The sequence below is a fragment of the Giraffa tippelskirchi genome, chromosome 12 (assembly GCF_054371585.1).
Source record: "Giraffa tippelskirchi isolate mGirTip1 chromosome 12, T2T-mGirTip1v1.2.pri, whole genome shotgun sequence".
Classification (NCBI taxonomy): domain Eukaryota; kingdom Metazoa; phylum Chordata; class Mammalia; order Artiodactyla; family Giraffidae; genus Giraffa; species Giraffa tippelskirchi.
Window position 1 is genome coordinate 20779520 of NC_137286.1, and position 23236 is coordinate 20802755.

A 23236-nucleotide genomic window follows, 5' to 3' on the forward strand; every position below is an offset into this window, starting at 1 on the left:
TAGCACAGTTATTGTCTAAAAGTTTTGTCTTGCTAGGCTGCCCCTTTCTTGATCCTTAGCTAAAGAGAGCAGGCTTTTGCTGGGGCTTTTTCTGTCTGTACCCATTGGCACACTCTTAGGTTGCCAGTCTCTTTAGCTCTGGTGCAGTAGATCTGAGACAAAAAGAAAACCTAAGAACTTATCACTACGTGATGCCTTGGATCCCAAAGTCCTCAGCCAGTCTGCTTCTTTCTACCTTTTGGAGTCTTCTCCTGTTTGATTTATAAATTACATCTTGGGTTTGTACCTAGTTTTACTTAGCAGGAAGAAGAGGGAGAAGCATGTCTATTTCATCTTCCCTAAAGTTAAAGCAGGCATAAGTTTTATGATAAAACATTTGCTTGTGAGTTATTTGTTTATAAAGACCTGGGGACATGAATTCCTTCTTACCTGGGTCATTTTAAGCCATTTCTTCTTTTGAGCTATATGGCCAAAAACAACACGTATGACAGGAGCAAGGATGGGTTGATTCCTTCATCCTCAATTAACATCTGGAAGGAAGTCTCTAAACTTTATTCAGTCTCATATAATTAGAATGTATTTTGTGAGTGATAATATTGAATTCCTCAGTAAAACAAACACAGGCCTTATAACATTTCTCTCCCTCCTGCTATGGTGTATGCTTACTGTTTAAGCCAGCACTTCTCAGCTGGTTGGGAGGATGAGTGGGGCGGGGGGGGGTGATTATGCCCTTCTCCCCCTGGTCTCATTTGGCAACATCTAGAGATATTTCAATTGTTATGGCTTGGTGGTAGGGAGGATGATGAGAGGATCATACTACTGGCATCTACTGGGTAGAGGCCAAGGATAATTCTAAACATCCTACAATTACAGGACAGCCACCCACAATGAAGAATTATTCAAACCAAAAAGTTAAGTGCCAAGGTTGAGAAACCTTGGTTTAGGTGTTTGACCTACATTTGACAGCTGAGTTTAATCTTCAGGTATTCTGAGCACCTTCTGGCCTATGTAATTGTTTGTGGAACTCTGAATGCTAGGTCTGGAAGGGCCCTGCCCCAGCTCTAAACAGACAGCACACCTTGCCAAGACTGTCTTATCCTTTGACTTTCCCTCAGGGGATTGGCTCCAAATTAAGATGTCTAAAGTGAAGAACCATATCCCTTGCTTATTATGGAGAGAACATTGTTTATATAAACCCCAAATATTTAAAACAAGTGGCCTTGTTATAATCTTAAGGATTTTTAGAATCATTTAGACACCACTTTTACTTGCATTTTCATTGCTATCCCTCACTACCCAGTCACAACCATTTCAACAAATCCCCCACTGTTCTCTTCTCACCCTAATAAAACTTCTGAGACCAAAATAATGCAAAGCTCCATCTTCTGAAATTGTTGGGGGGAAGGGGAGATGGGGCACAGAGGCAAAAGTTTAAAAGCAAGAACAAAAACTAGCTATACAAAAAATCAATACAATGGAAGGCAGGGATGGGACTAGGGCATTTGAAACTGGCCAAGTCTTGAAAGTCCCTTGAACTGCAAGGAGATCAAACCAGTCAATCCTAAAGGAAATCAACTCCGAATATTCACTGGAAGGACTGATGCTGAACCTGAACCTCCAATACTTTGGCCACCTGACGTGAAGAGCCAACTCACTGGAAAAGACCCTGATGGTGGGACAGGAGAGCAGGGGGAGAAGGGGGCCCAGAGAATTAGATGATTGGATGGCATCACCAAATCAATGGATATGAGTTTGACAAGCTCTGGGTGATGGTGAAGACAGGGAAGCCTGGCCTGCTGCAATCCATGGGGTCACAAAGAGTCGGACATGACTTAGCGACTGAACAACAAAGTCTTACAGTGTGGGGCTAGCTAGTGACACTGGCTTCTGACCCTAATCCTCCAAACTATTCTCCTACATAAAACCAATTCTGGTGACTGAGGCATCAGAAAACGATACACAAGAGAAATGGAATATCAGAAAGAACAGAATTCACTGTCCCAGGGCCGATTCATCATTGATACTCTCCTTTCTTATATTCTATTCTATTTGAACCCTTCAAAATACATTTTCTTTATGGGCCCTTGCTCTAAAAGTGTAACTTTCCCCAACTGTAGAGGACCCCTTAGCCGGCTTCCAATATAGGTCCCTCTTCATGTCACATGCCTTGACTATGTTACAGAATTCCTTCTCACAGGGGTGGGCAATGGGGCCTTTGTTCTCTCCGTTTGGGCTCTCCAACGTGTATATCCCTGATTCCTTTTTCCTGTTAGATCCTCAGAAAACTTAATTAGCAGTACTTATTTTGAAACGGCCTGAGCAGTCAGGCTGGTCTTGTTCAGTAACCATAGGGAGGTGTGGATCTTAATTGAAAACATTTGTCCCATTCTGCCTACAAACATTAGGTCAAAGACGACACAGGGGACTCTTGTCCTTACACGTTTTTGTTTCCCTAATTGGCTTTAGGATCACATTCCTTAAATCACAGCCAAGAGTATATTCTGGGCTGAAACCATTTTAAAGACATAATGTGGCAGCAGTATTCTGTGTACTAACAAGAGGTTTGGCGCTGCAGCCAAGAACAGTAATAGGATCTTCTTCCCTCCTAAGTGTCATTCTCATTACCATTCTCAAAAAAATAAAAACCTCTTTCCTTTCCTCCTTCCTTTCCTCCCTCCCTCTCGCCCTCCCTCTCTCTGTGTATGGGACTCAGACTCCCCTATTATTATTTCTACTTTGAATGTCCCTGTTTAGAATTAAGTCTGTATAACGAACCAGGACCCTATCTAGCTTTGCTCCCTGCTGGGGACACATCACAATCAACAAACAGGTAGTCCTGGCATGATTCCAGTCTCTTCTCTGGGGTGTGACTGGCTAGGGTGGACGCCTAGCTCTGTTCTGCCTTAGTTGCTGAACTGGGAGGCAATCCTTTTAAACTCACTAAAGCTAGGAAGCCTCTTACGTAAAACAGGGCTCTTACGGGTATCCACCTGATGGGCCTGTCCTTGGGACAAATAATCAGCTGCAGTCCATATAACTAAGACCTAGAAAGTAAATTTTTTAAACACATTTTAAGAGAATGATTTTTCACTGAAAATGGACCAAAACTCTTATAAATACAACTTATTAGTAATATATTGATCTTATTAAGGTACAGATTCACTGTTAATAAACTGTACCAAAGACTGAGTCTTTCATATAAAACATCAGCCAAATCAATACTAAATAATCACAAAGACTTTGAAAGGAAAGGTTACCAGTGATGTATTACTCGGGTCAAAGAACTAATGTTCTTTGTACCAGTTTTTGAAATATCCTCTCCATTATTTTCACTTTTTTTTAAAAGGATATACTCCCTCGATGGAAAATTCAAAGACCCCGAATAACACCCGAGCGCTTTGTCTAGCTTTTCTAGCTCGTCTAGCTTAGAACACACAGTATATGCACGATTTTACGTCTGAACCCTGAAGTGAAACTTATCCAGGAGAAACAGTACCCTCCTTCTGATCACCTACTTCCATTTTAATGTCGTAGTTCTGCCCAAGGACGCTCTGGATGAGCTCTTTGATGGTCTGGTCCGAGGCCTGTTGGGCCTCGGACTGCAGCGAGGCGATGATCTCCTCGATGGACTTGGGGATCGCACGCACTGGCTGCGGGGCCTGCGGGGCGGCCTCCCGGGAGTCGCTCGGCGGGGTGCTCTCGCGGTCGGTTTTGGAAACGGACCCGCGGACTTCTCGCGACTCGCCACCCGAGTCCTCGCGCAGGAAGCGGGTGTTAATCCTCACTCTCCTCCGCCGGCGGGCCGCCTCCGCGTCGCCCTCGTCGCTGGAAAGGGAGTCGGGCAGCCTCTCTCCGGCCTGGCCGACCTCAGCGAGCTGAGCCGGCTCCAGGCTCGCCACGCGCCCCCGGGCCGGGTCGAGCACGGACTTGGAGTCCGCCGGCTGGGGGCTCCCGGAGGCCCCGTGCGCCCGGGCCTTCCCCGTGGGCACGCGCGGCGGCCTCAGGACCACTGGTCTGGACGTGCCGGCCCTGGGCGCGATGACCGGGGGCTTCTGGGGCCGGTGCCGGAGGAACGCGGAGCTCCGCGAGTAGAAGTCCTGGGGGCAGAAGGGCCGGCCCTTCCCGGGAGCGGCCACTTCCCTCGGGCCCGGGGGCCGGCGGGCGCCTCGGGGCGCCGGCTGTGGGAGGGTCGCAGTTGGGGACGCACGACCTTTAACCCGAGGGGAGTCTGCTGGTTTTTGGGATCCGACGCGGGAAGCGCTCCCCTTCGCCCCTTGCCGGGCCGGGCTGGGGACCCGGAGGCCGAAGACGGGGACTTCATCCACAGCTGGCTTGGCGGCCAACTTCTCCTTGATTCGGAGAAATTCCTTTTTGGTCTCCTTGCGAACCTTCTCCAGCTCTTTAAAGATGTACGATTCTTCTTTGTATTTCAGTCCAAAGTGCTTTGAAATCGTGGACATCTTGACTGATTTGTCCTGTGAAATAACAATAAATTTATATTTACATATATATATACATACACACATACATGAAAACTTCTACTGATAAATAAAATTCCAGTTCAAGAAAGCTTCTCATGGTAGATCGCTCACTGTGCTTAACTGAGGCACCAGTGGGCAGCATTCGTTCATATAATTTTAAATACAACTACTGGCCTTTTCACAGTAACAATGAAAAACTTTTAAATTAGTAAATTTTCACGGTGAAGATTTTCTGAAACTTCTATTGAGTGTATTTTAGTATGTCTCTCGACTGTACTGTAGTGTCCCACTTCCAGGCAAGAGGGACCACACTCCACATAGGCATAGTAAACCTACAGTAATCCTGCCAAGAAGAGAGATCAGAGGTCAACAGCGGCTTGGATCCTACTTGCAAGCATGCTTTTCAATTTCTCTGAACTTTTCAGGAATATTAATTCATAGCCAACCATTTTAAATGGAGAGATTTTCATGTAAAAATGAAGATTTGCAGTTTCTCTGGGAGGAAAAAAATGAAGGCTCTGGCAATGCAAGGGCCAACCCCTACTCTTGTGGCAGGACAAGTTTCCCTTTCCCTTCTCCAGCTGGCCCCTGGTGTCTCCATTTCTTACCCAGCCCACTTTTGACAGGAAACAGAGGAAGTGTAGGAAGGGAGAGAGGTGATCAGCCACAAGCTAGGCTGCAGTGAGATCAGGAGGCCTTGAATGCCAGGTGTTTGTACTTTCTCTGTGGTCTACTGGAAACTATTCAAAAACATTTAACAGAAAAGTGGCTTGATAGGATGTAGGGCTTGGGGTGAGAGAAAGATGAAAGGGAGAGAGGGCAGGTAAGAGTAGGTAAGGCCTAAGGCCTAGGCTTGGTAACAGAGCAGAGTGAAAACACTCTATAAGGTAAAACTGCTAGGATCTGGCCAATGACTGGGAATAAATAAAATAGCAACTTTGAATCACTTTGATAAAGTCTGGGTCAGAACCAAGTGTGTAATCAAGCTGTTGCTATTCACTGAACTTTACACTTAAAAATGGTTTAAGATGGTAAATTTTATGTCAGGTATATTATCACAATAAAAAAAAAAGCATGCTATTCAGCAGAGCCAGCCATCTATGATTACAGGTGAATTTTGAGATCTTGAGAGCTCTCAGATCATTACCAAAAGCCAGGATAACAAGAAATACAAATAGAGAAGGGCTGATGACATTCTTTGGTACTCTCAGAGTTGGGAGGCGGGAAAAGTGAGAGCAATCACAGAGCTGGGAAAATGAGAAGTTTCCACAGAAGCCAAGAAGAGGAGAGTGTCAAGAAATAAAACAATGAAATAAAAGCAGAAAATAATAAAGCAACTAATTGATTTCTTAGAAAACCCAAGGCCAAGGTTCTTTGAAAATAAAATAATAAAGCAAAAATACCTCAGGAATACTATCATTACTTGCAAATGTGATTATTTACATAGAAAATCTAAGCACTAAAGAACTATTTAGAATTATAATTGAGGTCTGCAAGGTATTTAAATTTTTAAAATTTATACAAAAAAAAATCTTCCTTTATACCAAAAGCATGATGGCAAAATTCCATGTATAATTTATTTGAAGGAGTAAATGTCTAGGAATAAACATAAGGAATGTGCTGAAACTGCATGAATGAAATGTTTTAATTTTAACTGAAGGACATAAAGGAAAGACTCCACTAAGTAGGCAGTTAATATTCCTTGGTAAGAAGACCAAATATTTTCATTTTATCAGATCTTCCCAAAATACTGTACTGGTTTAATCCCATCATAATCAAACTCGAAACATGATATTTTGAAATTTGAAAACTAATTCTGGATTCATTTGAAGTAATAAACAGGGTAGACTGGCGACAATTTTGGAAAGAGAAATGAGGGAGTGCTTGTCCAACAAGATAATTAAAAACTCATACAGATGTAAGAATTAAAATGGAAACATTGCTGATAGAATTGATACGTACACTGAGTGAGCAAAATAATAATAGTATGGGTAATATTATAATGGCAGCATTAAATTGATGATAAAAGAAGAATCATTCAATAGATTGTGCTGAGACAATTGGTTGACTATGGGGGGGGTGAGGGGGTTTATCTCATTTTATGCCAAAATATAATGGGCTTCCCTGATGGCTCAGACTATGAGGAATCCACCTGCAATGTAGGAGACTTGGGTTCAATCCTCATACTAGGAAGAACCCCTGGAGAAGGAAATGGTTACCATTCCAATAGTCTTGCCTGGAGAATTCCATGGACAGAGGAGCCTGCCTGGGTACAGTCCACGCAGTCCCAAAGAGTCTGACATGACTAACACTTTCACTTTTTCATTTTTCACAATGGACTTAAGACAAATATGGAAAGAAACATTTTTCTTATGTTACTTTGCATTTCTTTGCTTACCAAGTATCTACATTTTTTGGTTGTTTCTTTTATATCAGCTCATAAAAGGGTTATTTTTACAATTAGATTTCTTCATTTATCACGCTGCTGCTGCTAAGTCACTTCAGTCGTGTCCAACTCTGTGCGACCCCACAGACGGCAGCCCACCAGGCTCCCCTGTCCCTGGGATTCTCCAGGCAAGAATGCTGGAGTGGGTTGCCATTTCCTTCTCCAATGCATGCCTGGGCTATATGAGAGTATGTCAAGGCTGTATATTGTCACCCTGCTTATTTAACTGGTATGCACAGTACACATATGAAATGCCTGGTTGGATGAAGCACAAGCTGGAATCAAGATTGGCAGGAGAATATCAATAACCTCAGATACGCAGATGACGCCACCGTTATGGCAGAAAATGAAGAAGAACTAAAGAGCCTCTTGATGAAAGTGAAAGAGGAGAGTGAAAAAGTTGGCTTAAAACTCAACATTCAGAAAACTAAGATCATGGCATCTGGTCCCATCACTTCATGGCAAATAGATGGGGAAACAATGGAAATGGTGAAAGACTTTATTTTGGGGGGCTCCAAAATCACGGCAGATGGTGACTGCAGCCATGAAATTAAAAGATGCTTGCTCCCTGGAAGAAAAGCTATGACCAACCTAGACAGCATATTAAAAAGCAGAGATATTACTTTACCAACAAAGGTCCGTCTAGTCAAAGCTATGGTTTTCCCAATAGTCATGTATGGATGTGAGAGTTGGACTATAAAGAAAGCTGAGCACTAAAGAATTGATGCTTTTGAACTGTGGTGTTGGAGAAGACTCTTGAGAGTCCCTTGGACTGCAAGGAGATCCAGCCAGTCAATCCTAAAGGAAATCAATCCTGAATATTCATTGGAAGGACTGATGCTGAAGCTGAAGCTCCAATACTTTGGCCACCTGATTCGAAGAGCCGACTCATTAGAAAAGACCCTGATGCTGGGAAAGACTGAAGGCGGGAGAAGGGGACGACAAAGGATGAGATGGTTGGATGGGTTGGATGGCATCACCAATATGATGGACATTAGTTTCAGCAAGCTCCGGGAGTTGGTGATGGACAGGGAAGCCTGGCGTGCTGCAGTCCATGGGGTCGCAAAGAGTCGGACACAACTGAGCAACTGAATTGAACTGAACTGAACTGAATGGGTTATATGAAGAAAACATCCTATTTAGCCTCTAGATATAGCCATATTGCCTTTAATCACTAAAATTGTCACTGCTGGTTCTCAAATCTAAGACCCTGCTACATGACAGAGCTCTCATTTCAGAATCAGTAGGCTTTCTTTCTCCACCCAGTTCCACCAATGACTACACCTTAGACAATTTAATCCTAACAGTAACAAGATTTCTTATTAAAAAATGAAAATAATAATCTGTTGCCTCTTTTCCAAGCCATAGAATATGAACATTAGAAATGACTTCTAAAGCCCTTAAGGAAGTTTCCTTATTTAAAAAATTCTGTATAACTTCCCTCATAGTGTTGTGGCTGTTTATTGTTTGCACAGGTGGTAATGTGCTCATCCTGACACCATCTGCACTTCTTCCTACAAAAGACTGAAAGGTAGTAACTGGAACAGAGCACAGACTAGAATGACATTAGTACCTGATGGGAATCTGATTTGACTCTCTCAACTGCACTTCCCTTTTGTTTCTTAGTTCCTGCTTTGTATTCCTCTCCAACTTCTCTCAGGCCCTAGGTTTGCTATTGAAGTTTAACAAGTGGTCATTGTTTAACATTTCTCAGTACGTTCCCTAGAGTTCCGTCATAGGAAAGTTGTTCTTTATATGTAAAAATGAAACAATGGGAAATGGAACTTCTATTGTGTTTTCAAGGAAGGTGGTATCCCAATGCAAATGGGCCAGGCCATCAAAGCCAGTGCTTTCATAGCCCCCATCCACCCCTTAACACTACTAAATATGTAAAATGATGTTTAAACATCCAATCTCATGGGAAAACAACAGGTTCTCTTTTTTTGCTAGCAATTTATTTTTTAAAAAAAGAGCCTAGTTCTGGTTTGGAGATACTCAAGGAAAAATAATGTCACTGTCCCGAAAGAAGGAAGTATTAAAATCAACATACAGTGTCGTACCTGCTGCTCACAATTCAGGTTGATTGTTTACCCTACACTTTGAAATGGGACAGAATGAGCGGTAATTTCACCCTCCTCTTCTTTCCCAAGTATTGAAAGTTTGCCTTTTCCATACTCCTCTACCAGGATGTTCAATGCCTGAGCAGTGAAGTAGTCAGAGAGGCCAAGGGCCAGTCTTCTCTCCTTTCCCACAAAGACGGTCAGACATAAAAAGTAAGCTCCTAGCCCAAAAGAGCTAAAGGCCCAGGGAGGGCTGTGTGCATGAATTCTCTAGACTCTGAGACAGGTTGCTCTCTGGTTCTTGTAGGTTTGGTTGTTCCTCCTGTTAGAACAGAAGATCCCGAACTCTGCTCTAGACTCTAAAGCAAAAATAAATAAAGCAGACTACCAGATGACTTGGTTTCAAGCCACATGAACACTGCACACAGGGCAAGCAGTCTTAGTCCAGCAGAGTATTACCTGGGGAACTGAGCCAAAGCTCCACCTGGTAATCGGAATTACTTGTCCTTGACCACCTCCTACAAATAGTCACCTATACATCAGCACCTTGGTGAGAACAGTGACCCATTAAGGATAAGATTTAAGTTGAGTTCATAGCCAAATATCTCAATTCAGTTCCTAAATTTCATACCAACATCAACTCACAATATACAGCACCAAAGTTCCAAAAGAAATGTCCAAAGACAGCCTATCTCATCTAGTAAAATCTTCAGTATTTATGTTCAGTATTCTGAAAATCACATTGGCTTTTGAAATATCACTGGTAGAAATGAGATCTGTCTGCCCACTGATAATAATTTATTAAGAAGTCCAAAAGGAAATATACAAATATTTTAATGATTTTGCTAAGAAATGGGATAATAGCAATTTTTTCTATTATCCCACACTTTCTATAATACATGCTTTCCTGCCTTTAATCCTAGTAATATTAATAATAATAACTGACACATATCATGCTGGTTAAAAATGATAGAGAAAATAGAGAAACACTGTCTTCAAGCTCCAAAAAGATGTTTTTCTAAACTAATCAGAGGCTTCTCTGGTAGCTCAGCTGGTAAAGAATCTGCCTGCAATGCAGGAGACTCAGGTTCAATTCCGGGGTGGGGAAGATCCCCTGGAGAAGGGAAAGGCTACCCTCTCCAGTATTCTTGGGCTCACAGAAATTTCAGTGACTATAAAAGCTTAACTTATTTAACTCTTTATAACCAGTACCTAGAGTATGTCCATATCCCTTCTGAATACACATACATACATATAAAATATATGTATACATAAATACATAAAGGTAATAGAACAGCAAAAAGCTCTTTCTGCCTGTTTTTCCTCTCCATGTTTTATCTTTTCTTGCTGGACTTCTGGCCAGAAGAATTAGAGAAAAGAGTCTAGACAACAACCACCACTGTGGAGTGAGAGAGAAATTCCACAGGAAAGAGAGCCAGAGAAGTTAATCTCCCAATTCTGTGTCTAAACCCCACGCAAGTCTAGACTGACCTCTGAACCATGCACATGCGGGACAAACTCAAAGCTCAATAACAGTTACTAGCACATATTGTGCTGATTAAAAATGATATAGAAAATAGAAGCAAAGGCTTAAAGAGCTGATGAATTGCATTTTTTTGGTTTAAGCATTTAGGCTGTACTTTTCCTTCCAATCAGTGCTTTACTGTATCCCACACATTTTGATATATTGTATTTTCACTATTATTTAATCTAAAATGTTTTCTAAATGAAAATTAAATGAAGTGAAAAAAGTAAATGAAAATGAAAAATAAAATGAAAAAATTCAGAGAGCTACAACAGAACCCAGAGTTTACACAAACATTCACAGTGTCCAAGATATAACAAGAAAATACTTGGCATAAAAAGATCCAGGAAAATGTGACCCAACATCAAGGGCAAGGATAATTAACTGATGCCAGTGCAGAGATGACCCAGATGTTGAAATTATTAAACAGAGACTTTACAGCAACTATTATAACTATACTCAATGAAGGAAAGGAAAATATATTAAAGAAGAATAAAAAGACAAAATCTTAGCAGCAAAGTAAAGAAATAGAAATTTTATATCTGAAAAAATATAACATTGTCAACAAAAATTTTATGAGTGGGGATGTTACAGAAAGTCAGTAAACTAAATTAACAGAAATTATATAATATTTAAAAGAGAAAAAAGTTTTGAGAAAAAGAAATCCTCAGAGCCTTGTGAGAAAATACATATGGATTACTGGTAGCCCAAAAGGAGAGAGGAGAATGGGGTGGAAAAAATATTTGAAGAAATGATGTCTGAGAATATCCCAAATTTGGAGAAATACATAAATTTATAAATTCAAAAAGTTTGTAATAAAGAGGCTTTCATTATTCCAAGCTAAATAAAGAAACTCACATGTAAGCTGCTGGAAACCAAACACAAAGATAAAATACCAAAGGAAACAGAAAAACAGCACATTAATTATAGGGAAATAATTCAAATGACCATGAACTTCCCACCAGACACCCCTGAGACCACAGGAAAGTGAAACAAGATTCATACATGCTAAAAGACAAAAAAAGTGCCAACCTAGAATTAGATGTCTAGCAAGTATATTCTTTAGAAAAAGGAAAACAAAATGAAGACACAACTGAGATACAGGAAAACTAAGAGAATAACTCATCAGCAGACTAAAACTGTAAGAAATGCTAAAGAAAGTTTTTCAGACTGAAGGGAAATTATATCCATGGAAAATCAAATTTTTCAGGAATGAATGAAGATCAGAAATGGCAAATATCTGTGTACATTTAACAAGCCATCTTTGTTTGTATACATATTACAACATTGTCTTGTGGAGTATCTGTATACATAGATGTAATACATATGACAACACTAAAGAGACTAGAATAGGGGTGGGTCAGGGAACTGTGGGGCTTCCCTCATGGCTCAGACCATAAAGAATCTGCCTGCAATGCAAGAGACCCAGGTTCAATCCCTGGGCTGGGAAGATACCTTGGAGAAGAGAATGGCTACCTACTCAGCATTCTTGCCTAGAGAATTCCATAGACAGAGGAACCTGGTGGGCTACAGTCCATGGGGTCTCCAAGAATTGGACACAACTGAGCAGCTAATCAGGCTGTGGAACTATGGCCGTTAATATTTCTGCACTTTATGTGAACTAGTTCAATGTTAACTCTAGACCATGAAATGCTAAGGGTATATATTGTAATTCCTTGTTGTTGTTGAGCCACTAAGCATGTCTGACTCTTTGCGACCCCATGAACTGCAGTATGCTAGGCTTCCCTATCCTTCACTATCTCCCGGAGTTTGCTCAAACTCATGAGGTCCATTGAGTCAGTGATGCCATTCAACCATCTCATCCTCTGTTGCCCCCTTCTCCTCTGGCCCTCAATCTTTCCTAGCATCAAGCAGCCAAAGTATTGTAACTCCTAGAGAAACATTTATTTTTTTTGGCCACACTGTATGACTTGCAGGATCTCAGTTCCCTGACCAGTGACTGAACCCAGGCCACCCCAGTGAAAAGGTCGAGTCCTAACCACTGGACCGCCAGAGAATTCCCGCAAGAGACATTTTTTTTTAAGCAATACAAAAGGTGTAATAAAAAGTTAATAGATAACAAAATAGAATACAAAAAAATTATTGAATCTTAGGAAACCTTTTAGACTAAGTAATAGTGAAAATACAATATATCAATGTGTGGGACATAGCTAAAGCACTGATTAGAAAGAAAAGTACAGCTTAAATGCTTATATCAAAAAGAAAAATAGGTCTAAAATCAATAACCTAAGTTTCTACTTTAAGAATCTAGAAAAAGAGGGGTAAAGTATACTCAAAGTAAACAGAAGAATATAAGTACAAAGACATATATCAATCAAATAATAGAAACCAGAAAAATAATTGAGAAAATTAAGACAACCAAGAGCTGGTTCTTTAAAAAAAAAAAAAATCAATAAAATTTTTATAACCCCCTAGCTAGACTGTCCAAAAACAAAAAAGAACAAAAATCACCTATATCAGGAATGAAAAAATGATATTCACAACAGATCCTAAAGATAGTAAAGGATAATAAGAGAATATGATAAATTTATACCAATAAATCCAATAATTTAGATGAAGTGGGTTAATCTTTGAAAACTACAACTTACCAAAATTAAAGTAAGAAACAGAAAATCTGAGTAGTTCAGAAAACCTGAATTAATTAATATATTTGTTATCAAAAATCTTACCACAAAGAAATCTCCAGGCCCAGATGGTTCTCTCAAACCCATTCATGAAAGAAATAACATCAATCTTACACAAATATTTTCATAAAAGAGAGGAAGGAACTCATTTTTTGAGACTTATATAACCCTACTACCAAACCTGACAAAGACATTCTTTTAAAAAAGGAAAATTATGTACCAGTATCCTTCATAAACACAGATGCAAAAATTTTTAATAAAATACCAGATAAATTCAAAATATATATTTTTGAAAAGAATAATATATCCTAATCACATAGTTTACCCCAGAGTTGAAAAACTGATTTAACATTAAAAATCAATATAATTCACAACATTAACAAAGTATAGGAGAAAAAACTATGATCATTTAAATGGATAATGGAAGGACACCCCTCATGGCCCAGTGGCTAAGACTCTGAGCTCCCAATGCAGGGGGCTGGGGTTTGATCTCTGGCCAGGGAACTAGATCCCATATGCTGCAACTAAGATTCAGCATAGCCAAATAAATAGTAAAAAAAACCAAACAAAAAAACATGGATAATGGAAAATCACATGACAAAATTCAACACTTTCTGTGATAAAAATAAATAAATAACTCTAGGAAAACTATGAAGCATAGTGAACATTCTCAATCTGATTAAGAGAAATTTTAAAAAACTTGCAGCTAATATTTTATTTTTGCTTTCCCCCTAAAACTGAAAGCTAGGCAAAAATGCTTCAACTCTTACTACATCTATTCAACGTTGTACTGGAGGTACTTGCCATTGCAACATGGCAGGGAAAAGGAATAAAAACCGAAAAGGAGGGACCTCCCTGGTGGTCACATGGTTAAGAATTTGCCTTGCAATGCCGGGGATGCAGGTTTGATCACTGGTCAAAGAACTAAGATCCCTCAGTGCCAGTGGAGGAATTAAGCTGGTGTGCTACAACTCAGCCCATAGGCTCTGGAGCGAGCATGCCACAACTAGAGAATCCATGCAAACGATCCCACATGAGGCAGGGAAGATTCTGCATGCCGCAAGTAGACCCAACACAGCCAAACTCAATCAATAAATATTTTTTTAAAAAAACTGAAAAGGAAAAAGTAAAACTGTCGCTATTTGCAGATAATGTGATTTCAATGTTAAAAATCTCAAGGAATCTACAAAACAATTACTAGTACTAATGAATGAATTATCTAGGTTATACAATACAAGGTTAATATACAAACTCAATTGTATTTTTATATCCTAACATCAAACAATTGGGAAAAAACACATAAAGTACTTAGGAGTTAATCTAACAAAATATGTCCAAAATCTCTACACTGAAAATTACAAAACATTGCTAAGAGAAATTAATTAACATAAATTTAGGGATCATGTTCATAAACTGCAAGACAATACTGTTAAAACAGCAATTCTCCCCAAATAGATCTATAGACTCCACGCTTTCCCAATCAAAATTATAGCAGACTTTTTTTCTAGAAATTACAAGCTTATTCTAAATTGTATTCACAAATTCAAATGTTTTAAAATAGCTAAATTGATTTTTTAAAAGAAAAAGGTAGACTGACACTACTGTCTCAAAGTTTACTATTTACTACAGTAATCAAGACTATCACTGCATTTTAAGTCCCTTCAGTCATGTCTGACTCTGTGCGACCCTATGGGCTGTAGCCTGCCAGACTCCTCTGTCCATGGGATTCTCCAGGCAAGAATACTGGAGTGGGTTGCCATGCCAGCCCCCAGGAGATCTTTCCCACCCAGGGATCAAACCCTTGACTCTTGGCAGGTGGGTTCTTTACCACCAGGGCAACCTGGGAAGCTCAATCAAGACAAAGGCCCTGGCAAATCATTATGCTCAGTAAAGGAACCCAGACACAATGGATGCTTCCATTTATATAAACTAATAGAAAATGCAACTGCTTCTACAATATTACATAGCAGATCAGCAGTTGAAGGCAGCAGGAGAGGGTGAGTGCAGGGTTAGATAGCAAAGGCAGCAGAGATATGAAAAAGGTTCTGTTATCTTGATTGCAGTAATTGCTTAAAAAGTGTTCACAGCTATCAAAACTCATCAAACTGTACACCTGAACATTAAAAACCATACATTCTGTACACTTTACTGAATACAAATTATACCTCTATGAAGCTGTAAATAGGAAAAAACATGTTAAATTTACATTTGAATCCTTAAAATAAAAAGAATTATTAAACTTCTTTGGATCGTTGCAGTGGTAGCCCACAGTAGATTGATTGTGAATCTGTGGCCTTCAGTACCGAATAATTCTCAAAGTAATCCTAGAGTGTTCCACTGCTTATGGAAGAATTTTAGGGTCAAACTCAGTTCAGTTCAGTTCAGTTCAGTTCAGTTGCTCAGTCGTGCCCAACTCTTTGCGACCCCATAAATCGCAGCATGCCAGGCCTCCCTATCCATCACCAATTCCCGGAGTCTACCCAAACCCATCTCCATTGAGTTGATGATGCCATCCAACCATCTCATCCTCTGTCGTCCCCTTCTCCTCCTGCCCCCAATCCTTCCCAGCATTAGGGTCTTTTCCAATGAATCAACTCTTCGCATGAGGTGGCCAAAGTATTGGAGTTTCAGCTTCAACATCAGTCCTTCCAATGAACACCCAGGACTGATCTCCTTTAGGATGGACTGGTTGGATCTTCTTGCAGTCCCAGGGACTCTCAAGAGTCTTCTCCAACACCACAGTTCAAAAGCATCAATTCTTCGGTGCTCAGCTTTCTTCACCGTCCAACTCTCACATCCATACATGATCACTGGAAAAACCATAGCCTTGACTAGATGGACCTTTGCTGGCTAAGTAATATCTCTGCTTTTAAATATGCTATCTAGGTTGGTCACAACCTTCCTTCCAAGGAGTAAACGTCTTTTAATTTCATGGCTGCAATCACCATCTGCAGTGATTTTGGAGCCCCCCAAAATAAAGTCTGACACTGTTTCCACTGTTTCCCCATCTATTTACCATGAAGTGATGGGACCAGATGCCATGATCTTAGTTTTCTGAATGTTGAGCTTTAAGCCAACTTTTTCACTCTCCTCTTTCGCTTTCATCAAGAGGCTCTTTAGTTCTTCTTCACTTTCTGCCATAAGGGTGGTGTCATCTGCATATCAAACTCAGTAAGAGCTCCCTATTCCGAAATTAGACACATTACCTAAGTGGGGAAGGTCACCAAAGGAGGTGTGTAAGGTTTGTCCCAAACAACCAGCCCCTGTCAAGGGACAGCAGAAAAGGTCAAGGAATTGGAAATTAAATTCCTCTATTGTGACCTTTCAGCCTCTCCCTAGCCCCTCCGATTCTTCCCCCGCCCCATTCCCCCACCCCGACTCCCACCCACCCCCATCCCTCCACCCTGCTTTTTACCTTCCTAGCTCTTCCTATTTCCCCCACAGTTGGTCACCATAATCTACCTATTATTCCCTCCCACTAGATTTTCACTCCTCCTAGGTCCTCCTCAACTCGTGATCCCAGCCCCAATCCCTTCTCCAACCTCAACTCTTTCCCGCCCTGATTTTTCTGGAGATTAGAGGGGCGGAATAGAGGTGACAACCGCTCCGCCGAAAGAACTCAGCCATTCCTTCTCACAGCATACCAGACCAAGTTCCCCGCGCCCCAGTCCGCGTCCTCCTCTCACCCGCCTCCCGGGAGGCCTCTGCTCCTACTCATGTGACGGAGAAGTTGGCCGGCCGGCCCCGCGGCCCAGTCTCCAACCGGCCTTTCCGGGGCTCAGCGGCCGGTGGACTCGCACGGCCGGCAGTCAGAACGCGCGTCGTCGCCTAGTAACAAGCCACGCGCAACTCCCTCCGGTACCCGTCCCCGCCCCCGCACCCTGGTCCTGGCCCTGGAGGATTGGATTCATCTGCACTGCGGGCGCCCACTCGCGGATTCTGCCTCGGAGAACCAGCATTAGGACCGCTTTGGAGGGTGAGCACAAACGCTTGAGACCGCACCTCCCCGGAGGTTCCAAAGAGCTTCCTGGACTAGAGTCCCCTAGATGGCCAATTTTGCTCAATTTAACCCACCTGCTTTCTTGGCACTCTGCTTATTTCTACATTTTAATGAATAATACTGGACTACAAAACTTGAAGCTTTCTTTTCTTTTTTTCAAGGGTTTTTAAGCTGTATGTCTACACTACATAGGGGCTTCCCTGGGCTCAGTGGTAAAGAATCCACCTGTCAATTCGGGAGACCTAGGAGTCAAAGGTTCGATCCCTGGGTTGGGAAGATCCCCTGGAGAAGGGCATGACTACCCACTCCAGTATTCTTGCCTGGAGAATCCCATGGACAGAGAAGCCTGGTGAGCTACAGTGCATGGGGTCACAGACAGTTGGACACGACGGAGCGACTTCCCTTTTATTCATAAATGCAATGCTCTACTTGAAAGAAATGAAAAAAGATCTGTGGGGAACAATATACATGAATCTCTAACTAATGTTATGTTGAACTATGAAGCTATACCCAAAAGAATACATACCTACCATTCCATTCATATAAAGTGTAAAACCCAAGCCAGCAAAAACTATAGTGCTTATGGATGCAGGCTCAGCAGATACACTACAAATAAACACAAGAAAGTAACAACCACAAGAGTCAAGATAGTAATCATCCCAGGAGAGAAGAAGGTAATGGTAAGTGGATGGACAGTGAAGAATCATGAGGTGCTAACACTGTTCTAGTTTTTAACGTTGGTGATGGCTGTTTGAGTTTTTTTTCTTTAGATAAGCCATACTCTCTTTTGCTCATTTTCCTCTTATATGTCATCATTGTTTAAAAAGGCAAAAGAAAAACCACTAAATGAAACCATGGAAATAATGGTGGTTTGCTCAGTCTGGCACTCGGAAGGCCCTTAAAAATGTTTATTTTATATTCCTCTACTCTCTACCATGACAAACCTAAATAGCATATTAAAAAGCAGAGACATCCCTTTGCCGACAAAGGTCCATATCGTCCAAGCTATGGTTTCTCCAGTAGTCATGTACGGATGTGAGAGTTGGGCCATAAAGAAGGCTGAGCACCGAAGAATTGATGCTTTTGAACCGTGGTGCTGGAGAAGACTCTTGTGAGTCCCTTGGACTACAGTGAGATCAAACCAGTCAATCCTCAAGGAAAACAACCCTGAATATTCATTGAAAGGACTGATGCTGAAGCTGAAACTCAAATACTTTGGCCACCTGATGCAAAAAGCCGACTCAGTGGAAAAGACCCTGATGCTGGGAAAGGGCAGGAGGAGAAAGGGGCGACAGAGGATGAGATGGTTGGATGGCATCACCGACTCGATGGACAGGAGTTTGAGCAAACTCCAGGAGATAGTGAAGGACAGGGAAACCTGGTGTGCTGCAGTCCATGGGGTTGAAAGAAGTCAGACTTGATTTAGCAACTGAACAGCAGCAATAACTCTCTACCAACCTGTCTTTCTCCAAATACCCAAGTAACTAATAAGTGAGATCGAGAAAGTGGCAGATAAAACCTTATGGACCTCCTTCATGAGAAGGAGGATAAAACCTCCTTCATGAGACTCCAGATGCTGGAAGCGGGCAGAATGCTTTCCAGCAGTTTCAAGATAAAAGAATGCTAGTGTTGTATGATTCCCTGGTGCTGGGTCTCAGAGCAGCCGGGCTGTGGAGGTGGATACACTCAGGCATCTCAGTGAGGCCTCCCTGAGGGGCACTCCTGCTCTGGAGGTATACAAAGCCAGGTAGGGATGCCTAACTTTGCCACCTGGGCAAGTTGCTGCCCTCTCAGGGTTTCTGCAACCTCATCTGTAAAATGGAGACAATACTCTTACCTTGAAGATTTGTTGCTTTACCCCCTAACATAATGAGTTCAAAAATGGTTGCTGAATGCCCACAAAATGAGAAGCATTCTACAGAGAAGGCCCTGCCACCCACCTCACATCTCACTGCCCTGTGGGTGCTTCATGAGGACAGCTTCAGTCTAAGCATGGGAGTAACCCCTTCAGACAATAAGAAAATTACTTTTCTGTGCCAATTAAAACAATAAGCAAATAACCAAGAGCTTAGAAAATGACTGATTGTTCTTGGTACCATCCTGGAGGCTGCACACAAAAAACATAGAGGCCATGTTTCTAAGCTGGAAAAATTCAAAAATTAATGTAGCCTTGAAATATGCCTATCATATGATCAGGAAACAATTTAAATGGTAAATAAATACTGTTCATTAATACTTTTGATAATCAAAAATAGTATGTAAGTATTCAGATAATGAGATTCATGAGCCAGATACTATTAGCTTCATATTATAGACAAGGTACTAATGTTCAAAGAGATTAAGGATTTACCTTGAGCTAGTAATCAATCCTGTACTAGAAATTCTATTCTAGGTCTGCTTTCAGGAAAAAAGAAAAGAAAGGAGGGAAGGAACAAAGTGACAAAGGAGGAAAGGAGGGGCAAGAAAGAAAGGAAGGTGGAGGGGGGATGGTAATTATGGCTCAGACGGTAACGAATTTGCTTGCAATGCAGGAGACCTGGGTTCAATCCCTGGATCAGGAAGATTTCTGGGACAAAGAAATGGCTATCCACTCCAGTATTCTTGCTTTTAGCCATGGGGTTGTCGGACACGGCTGAGTGACTAAACACTCATGCATTAATCTAAAAATATTTCAAATTCTTCGTTGATACTGAAATGCCATCATATGAAAATGTTAATAATTTTAGTGTCATCTTAAAGAGAGAACTTAAAAGAGTGCCATAAAATTACTCACCCATCACTGAAACACCGAGTTCGTCTAGTTTTTATCACTCTCAAACTGCCCTCTACCCATCCTCTTGTCATCTAGTTTTGGAGCCCCCTGTTGGTTCACTGCATAGCAAGTCAAGGAAGATCCATTGTAACATTCAGCTTCTGTACCTCCCATGTTCTCTCACAGAACAAATTCCAAAGTTTTCCACAGAGAATTCAAGGTCCCACACCATTAGAGCCTGCTCAAAGGTCTAACTATTTGGAAAATAAATGATGACTAAATTGTGCCTTCACTTCATATAATAAATTCCAACTGGATGAAAGATTTTGTTATACACAAGAGTAGCAGGTATAGAAAAGACTTGTAAGCATTGAACTATAAGAGGCAGAAACTACAAATGAAAATACTGGTGAATGTGTTTTTCAAAATCCATGCATTTAAAAATAACCAAAATTATAGTGTAAATGAAAACTTAGTGGAAAATTCACAATATTTACAGCAGGCATGGGATTAATAGTCTTTAAATGAAAAATAGATAAGTCATCAAAACTTGAAATTGGCTAAAGAAAGTGTGAAGAGAGCTCCCAAAAGAAGAAATACTTTTGGCTAATAGAAATATTAAGATATTCAACTTCAGTAGTAATCTTTGACGTGTAGAATTAAAACAATTTTATGTAATTTTTGCCAGACTACAAAGTGACGAGGTACATGCATACAAGTGTGGCTGTCTCTTGCTGTTTTGCTAGATGTTTTGTAGCAAAACATCTCATAAGTCTTAAACACTTACATATCTTTTGATCTAGAAAGTTCATTTTCGTTAACTTTTCCTACTAATAGAGATACGCAAAATTTAACAATAATGATACTGAAGAATTGTTTTAATCATTAGAAGGCAAAACTCTCGTCTTAAACCAAGTCTCCTTAGTGTCTCACACAGAGCCTGGGTCACAGAGGGTGCTCATTGAGAGACACACCTAAATAATGTCACTGATTTAGCATTAGTCAAGACCAAGTTATTGCCAGGGCACAGGTGTAGGGAGAACTGAACTCTAGACTTAACATTCCAAAGATTAGAAAGCAAGAGATGCTCCAGCCGTCGAGAGTGTATTTCCCAGGAGCCCCTTGGTCACTGGACCTACTTTGTGCTCAGTCACTCAGCTGCTTTGTGGTCCCATGGACTATAGCCTATCAGGCTCCTCTGCCCATGAAATTTTCCAGACAAGAATAATGGAATGGGTTGCCATTGCCTACCCCAGGGGATCTTCCCAACCCAGGAATTGAACCCATGTCTCTTGCACCTCCTACACTGGCAGGTGGATTCTTTACTACTAGACCCACCTGGGAAGCCCGGACCTGGTTTAGTGTCTGGTTATATTCGCACAATCCACTAGAAGCAAAGGTCTCAGTCTTAGTTTTATAGCAAAGATCGGTTCACCGAAAAAAATAAAAAACTTGAATACTATCGGTACTTGGTTTTAACATCAATTACTTTCACAATGATATCAAATGCAGATTAGCAAATTAACACGGAATATAAAACAAATATACTCACAGTTCACTGCCCTGCAGCTTTGCTTGCAGGAAGCAACCACCACTGAAACCCTGAAAGCATCACAGCTGCACTCCACCCGTGATGACAAGGAAAGGGTAGAGCCTTTGGATGAGTACAGTATGAAGATCACGCTGGAAAAAGTTAAGGACACTGTATTTCACTTCCATGCCTCTGCCTTATCCTTATTAGTTAGATTCCTACCTGAGACAGATGGCACACTCAAAAGGTGGTGGGTTGGAAGGGTAACACAGAAAGAATGGAGAGAGCTGTTTACAGGATGCAGGCAGGATTAAACGGAACTAACATTCAAGGTGTAGCACAGAGCTATCATCACCCTTGATCTGAAGGGGGAAAGGGATTAAAATAAAAAAAAAGAGGTGTGAGCAGAGCCTGGTGAGAGCTGAGGCTGGAGAGAGGAGCTGCCTGATAGGAACTATAGCCACAGAGGCAGTTAAGGACAAAGCCACACTGATGCAGGGAGAAAGCAGGAGTCAAGTATTCCTATTGCTTTATTCTTCTGCTTTCCACGCCGGCATCATTATCTCCACATTGGCCAAATCCAATCGGAAGCCCCATGGCAAGGAAAAATGGATCAATGCAACTCATAGTGATTGGTGTCTGGGGCAGAGGAACAGAGGAGGGAGCTCAGAAGAATAACAGAGAAGAACAAGCAAAGTCTACTACTCACAGTCACCTGTACTGCTTTAATCCACACAAACTAATGAACTGAGACACTTCCCCCACCTTAGGGTCCTCCTTGGAATTGCTCACTCCAGCCTGCTCATCCATTTCCCCCCTCCCACCTTGCTGACCTAATTAACATATGCCAGGCTCCTCTCCAGACCCCAAACTCTGATTTGACGCTAACACCTGAGCTTATTGAGTTCAGGAATGGGCCCCTGGAAAGCCAGCAATCATCCTTCCATGGGATGCCTCAGAAGTCTGGCGCCAGGCCTGATCTCAGGGTTTTTAAGGTAAGATAAAAATAGCAAGCACTGAGTAGAAAGAAAAGTCTGTGAGTAAAACTATCCACTTGAAAAGACACAAATAGCACTAATAAGCCTTGTCCAAAGCAGGTGTACCTGGCCGAGAATGAAGGATTTATTTTCCTTGGAGGTGGTGGCTGGTATTTGACATTCCAGTTACACTTTACACTTCCAAAGGGCCTTGCTTAGGTGTTCTCCAAGCATGGTAATGCACTAGAGATTTTGCTACGTTTGGGGTCAGAGCCATTTTTTTTTTTCTAAAGGCATATAAGACTGTTGGATGTGCTTTGTAGCCTAAACACTGAGCTTAGAGAACCAATGCTTGGTTTATGCTTAGAAAAACTAACAATTCTCCCTAAGTAAGCTGTAAAAACAGAAGCTGCATTTAGCTAGAGATTCACTGCTTCCTGAGACGTCTGTGTACCAGCCCACCACCCCTGAAGGCAACTCCCCAGTACCAACCCAAGGAAAATTAATAAGCTTTGAGTGTTGTGTGTCTGTCCTCCAGCAAAGGAAATATTTTATTTTATTCCCCTGGTTCTGGTTACTAAGTGAAGCAGAATTCAAAATCTTACTAGAGCCATCTTAGCCCATCCAAGCCCTGTCTGAAATATGTGGGTCATTATGCAAGAGATCCAGGAATTCACCCCCAAACTCTAGCTCTTCCAAGCCTCCTCAGTGGGAGGTGATAATCAACTTGTGAATTTTTACCTCATCAGATGGATCTATATGTATGGGGCAAAATCCTCTTGTGGCTTGGTCTTTACATATACTATAACTATTTGTCTT

The 23236-nt window shown here is 41.3% G+C and overlaps 1 protein-coding gene across 1 annotated transcript in view; it reads right to left on the reverse strand.

Annotated features, from left to right (window-relative positions):
• Nucleotides 1–16953, reverse strand: part of TTC6 (tetratricopeptide repeat domain 6) — a 184973-nt gene extending 168020 nt beyond the window's left edge. The window contains exons 1-2 of the mRNA XM_081547829.1: nucleotides 16844–16953; nucleotides 3516–4475 (exon numbers count right to left, since the gene is read on the reverse strand). Coding sequence (XP_081403955.1) covers nucleotides 3516–4460 — 945 coding nt within the window. The 5' untranslated portion in view covers nucleotides 4461–4475; nucleotides 16844–16953. The remainder of the gene's footprint in view (nucleotides 1–3515; nucleotides 4476–16843) is intronic.
• Between the last annotated feature and the right edge of the window lie 6283 nt (nucleotides 16954–23236).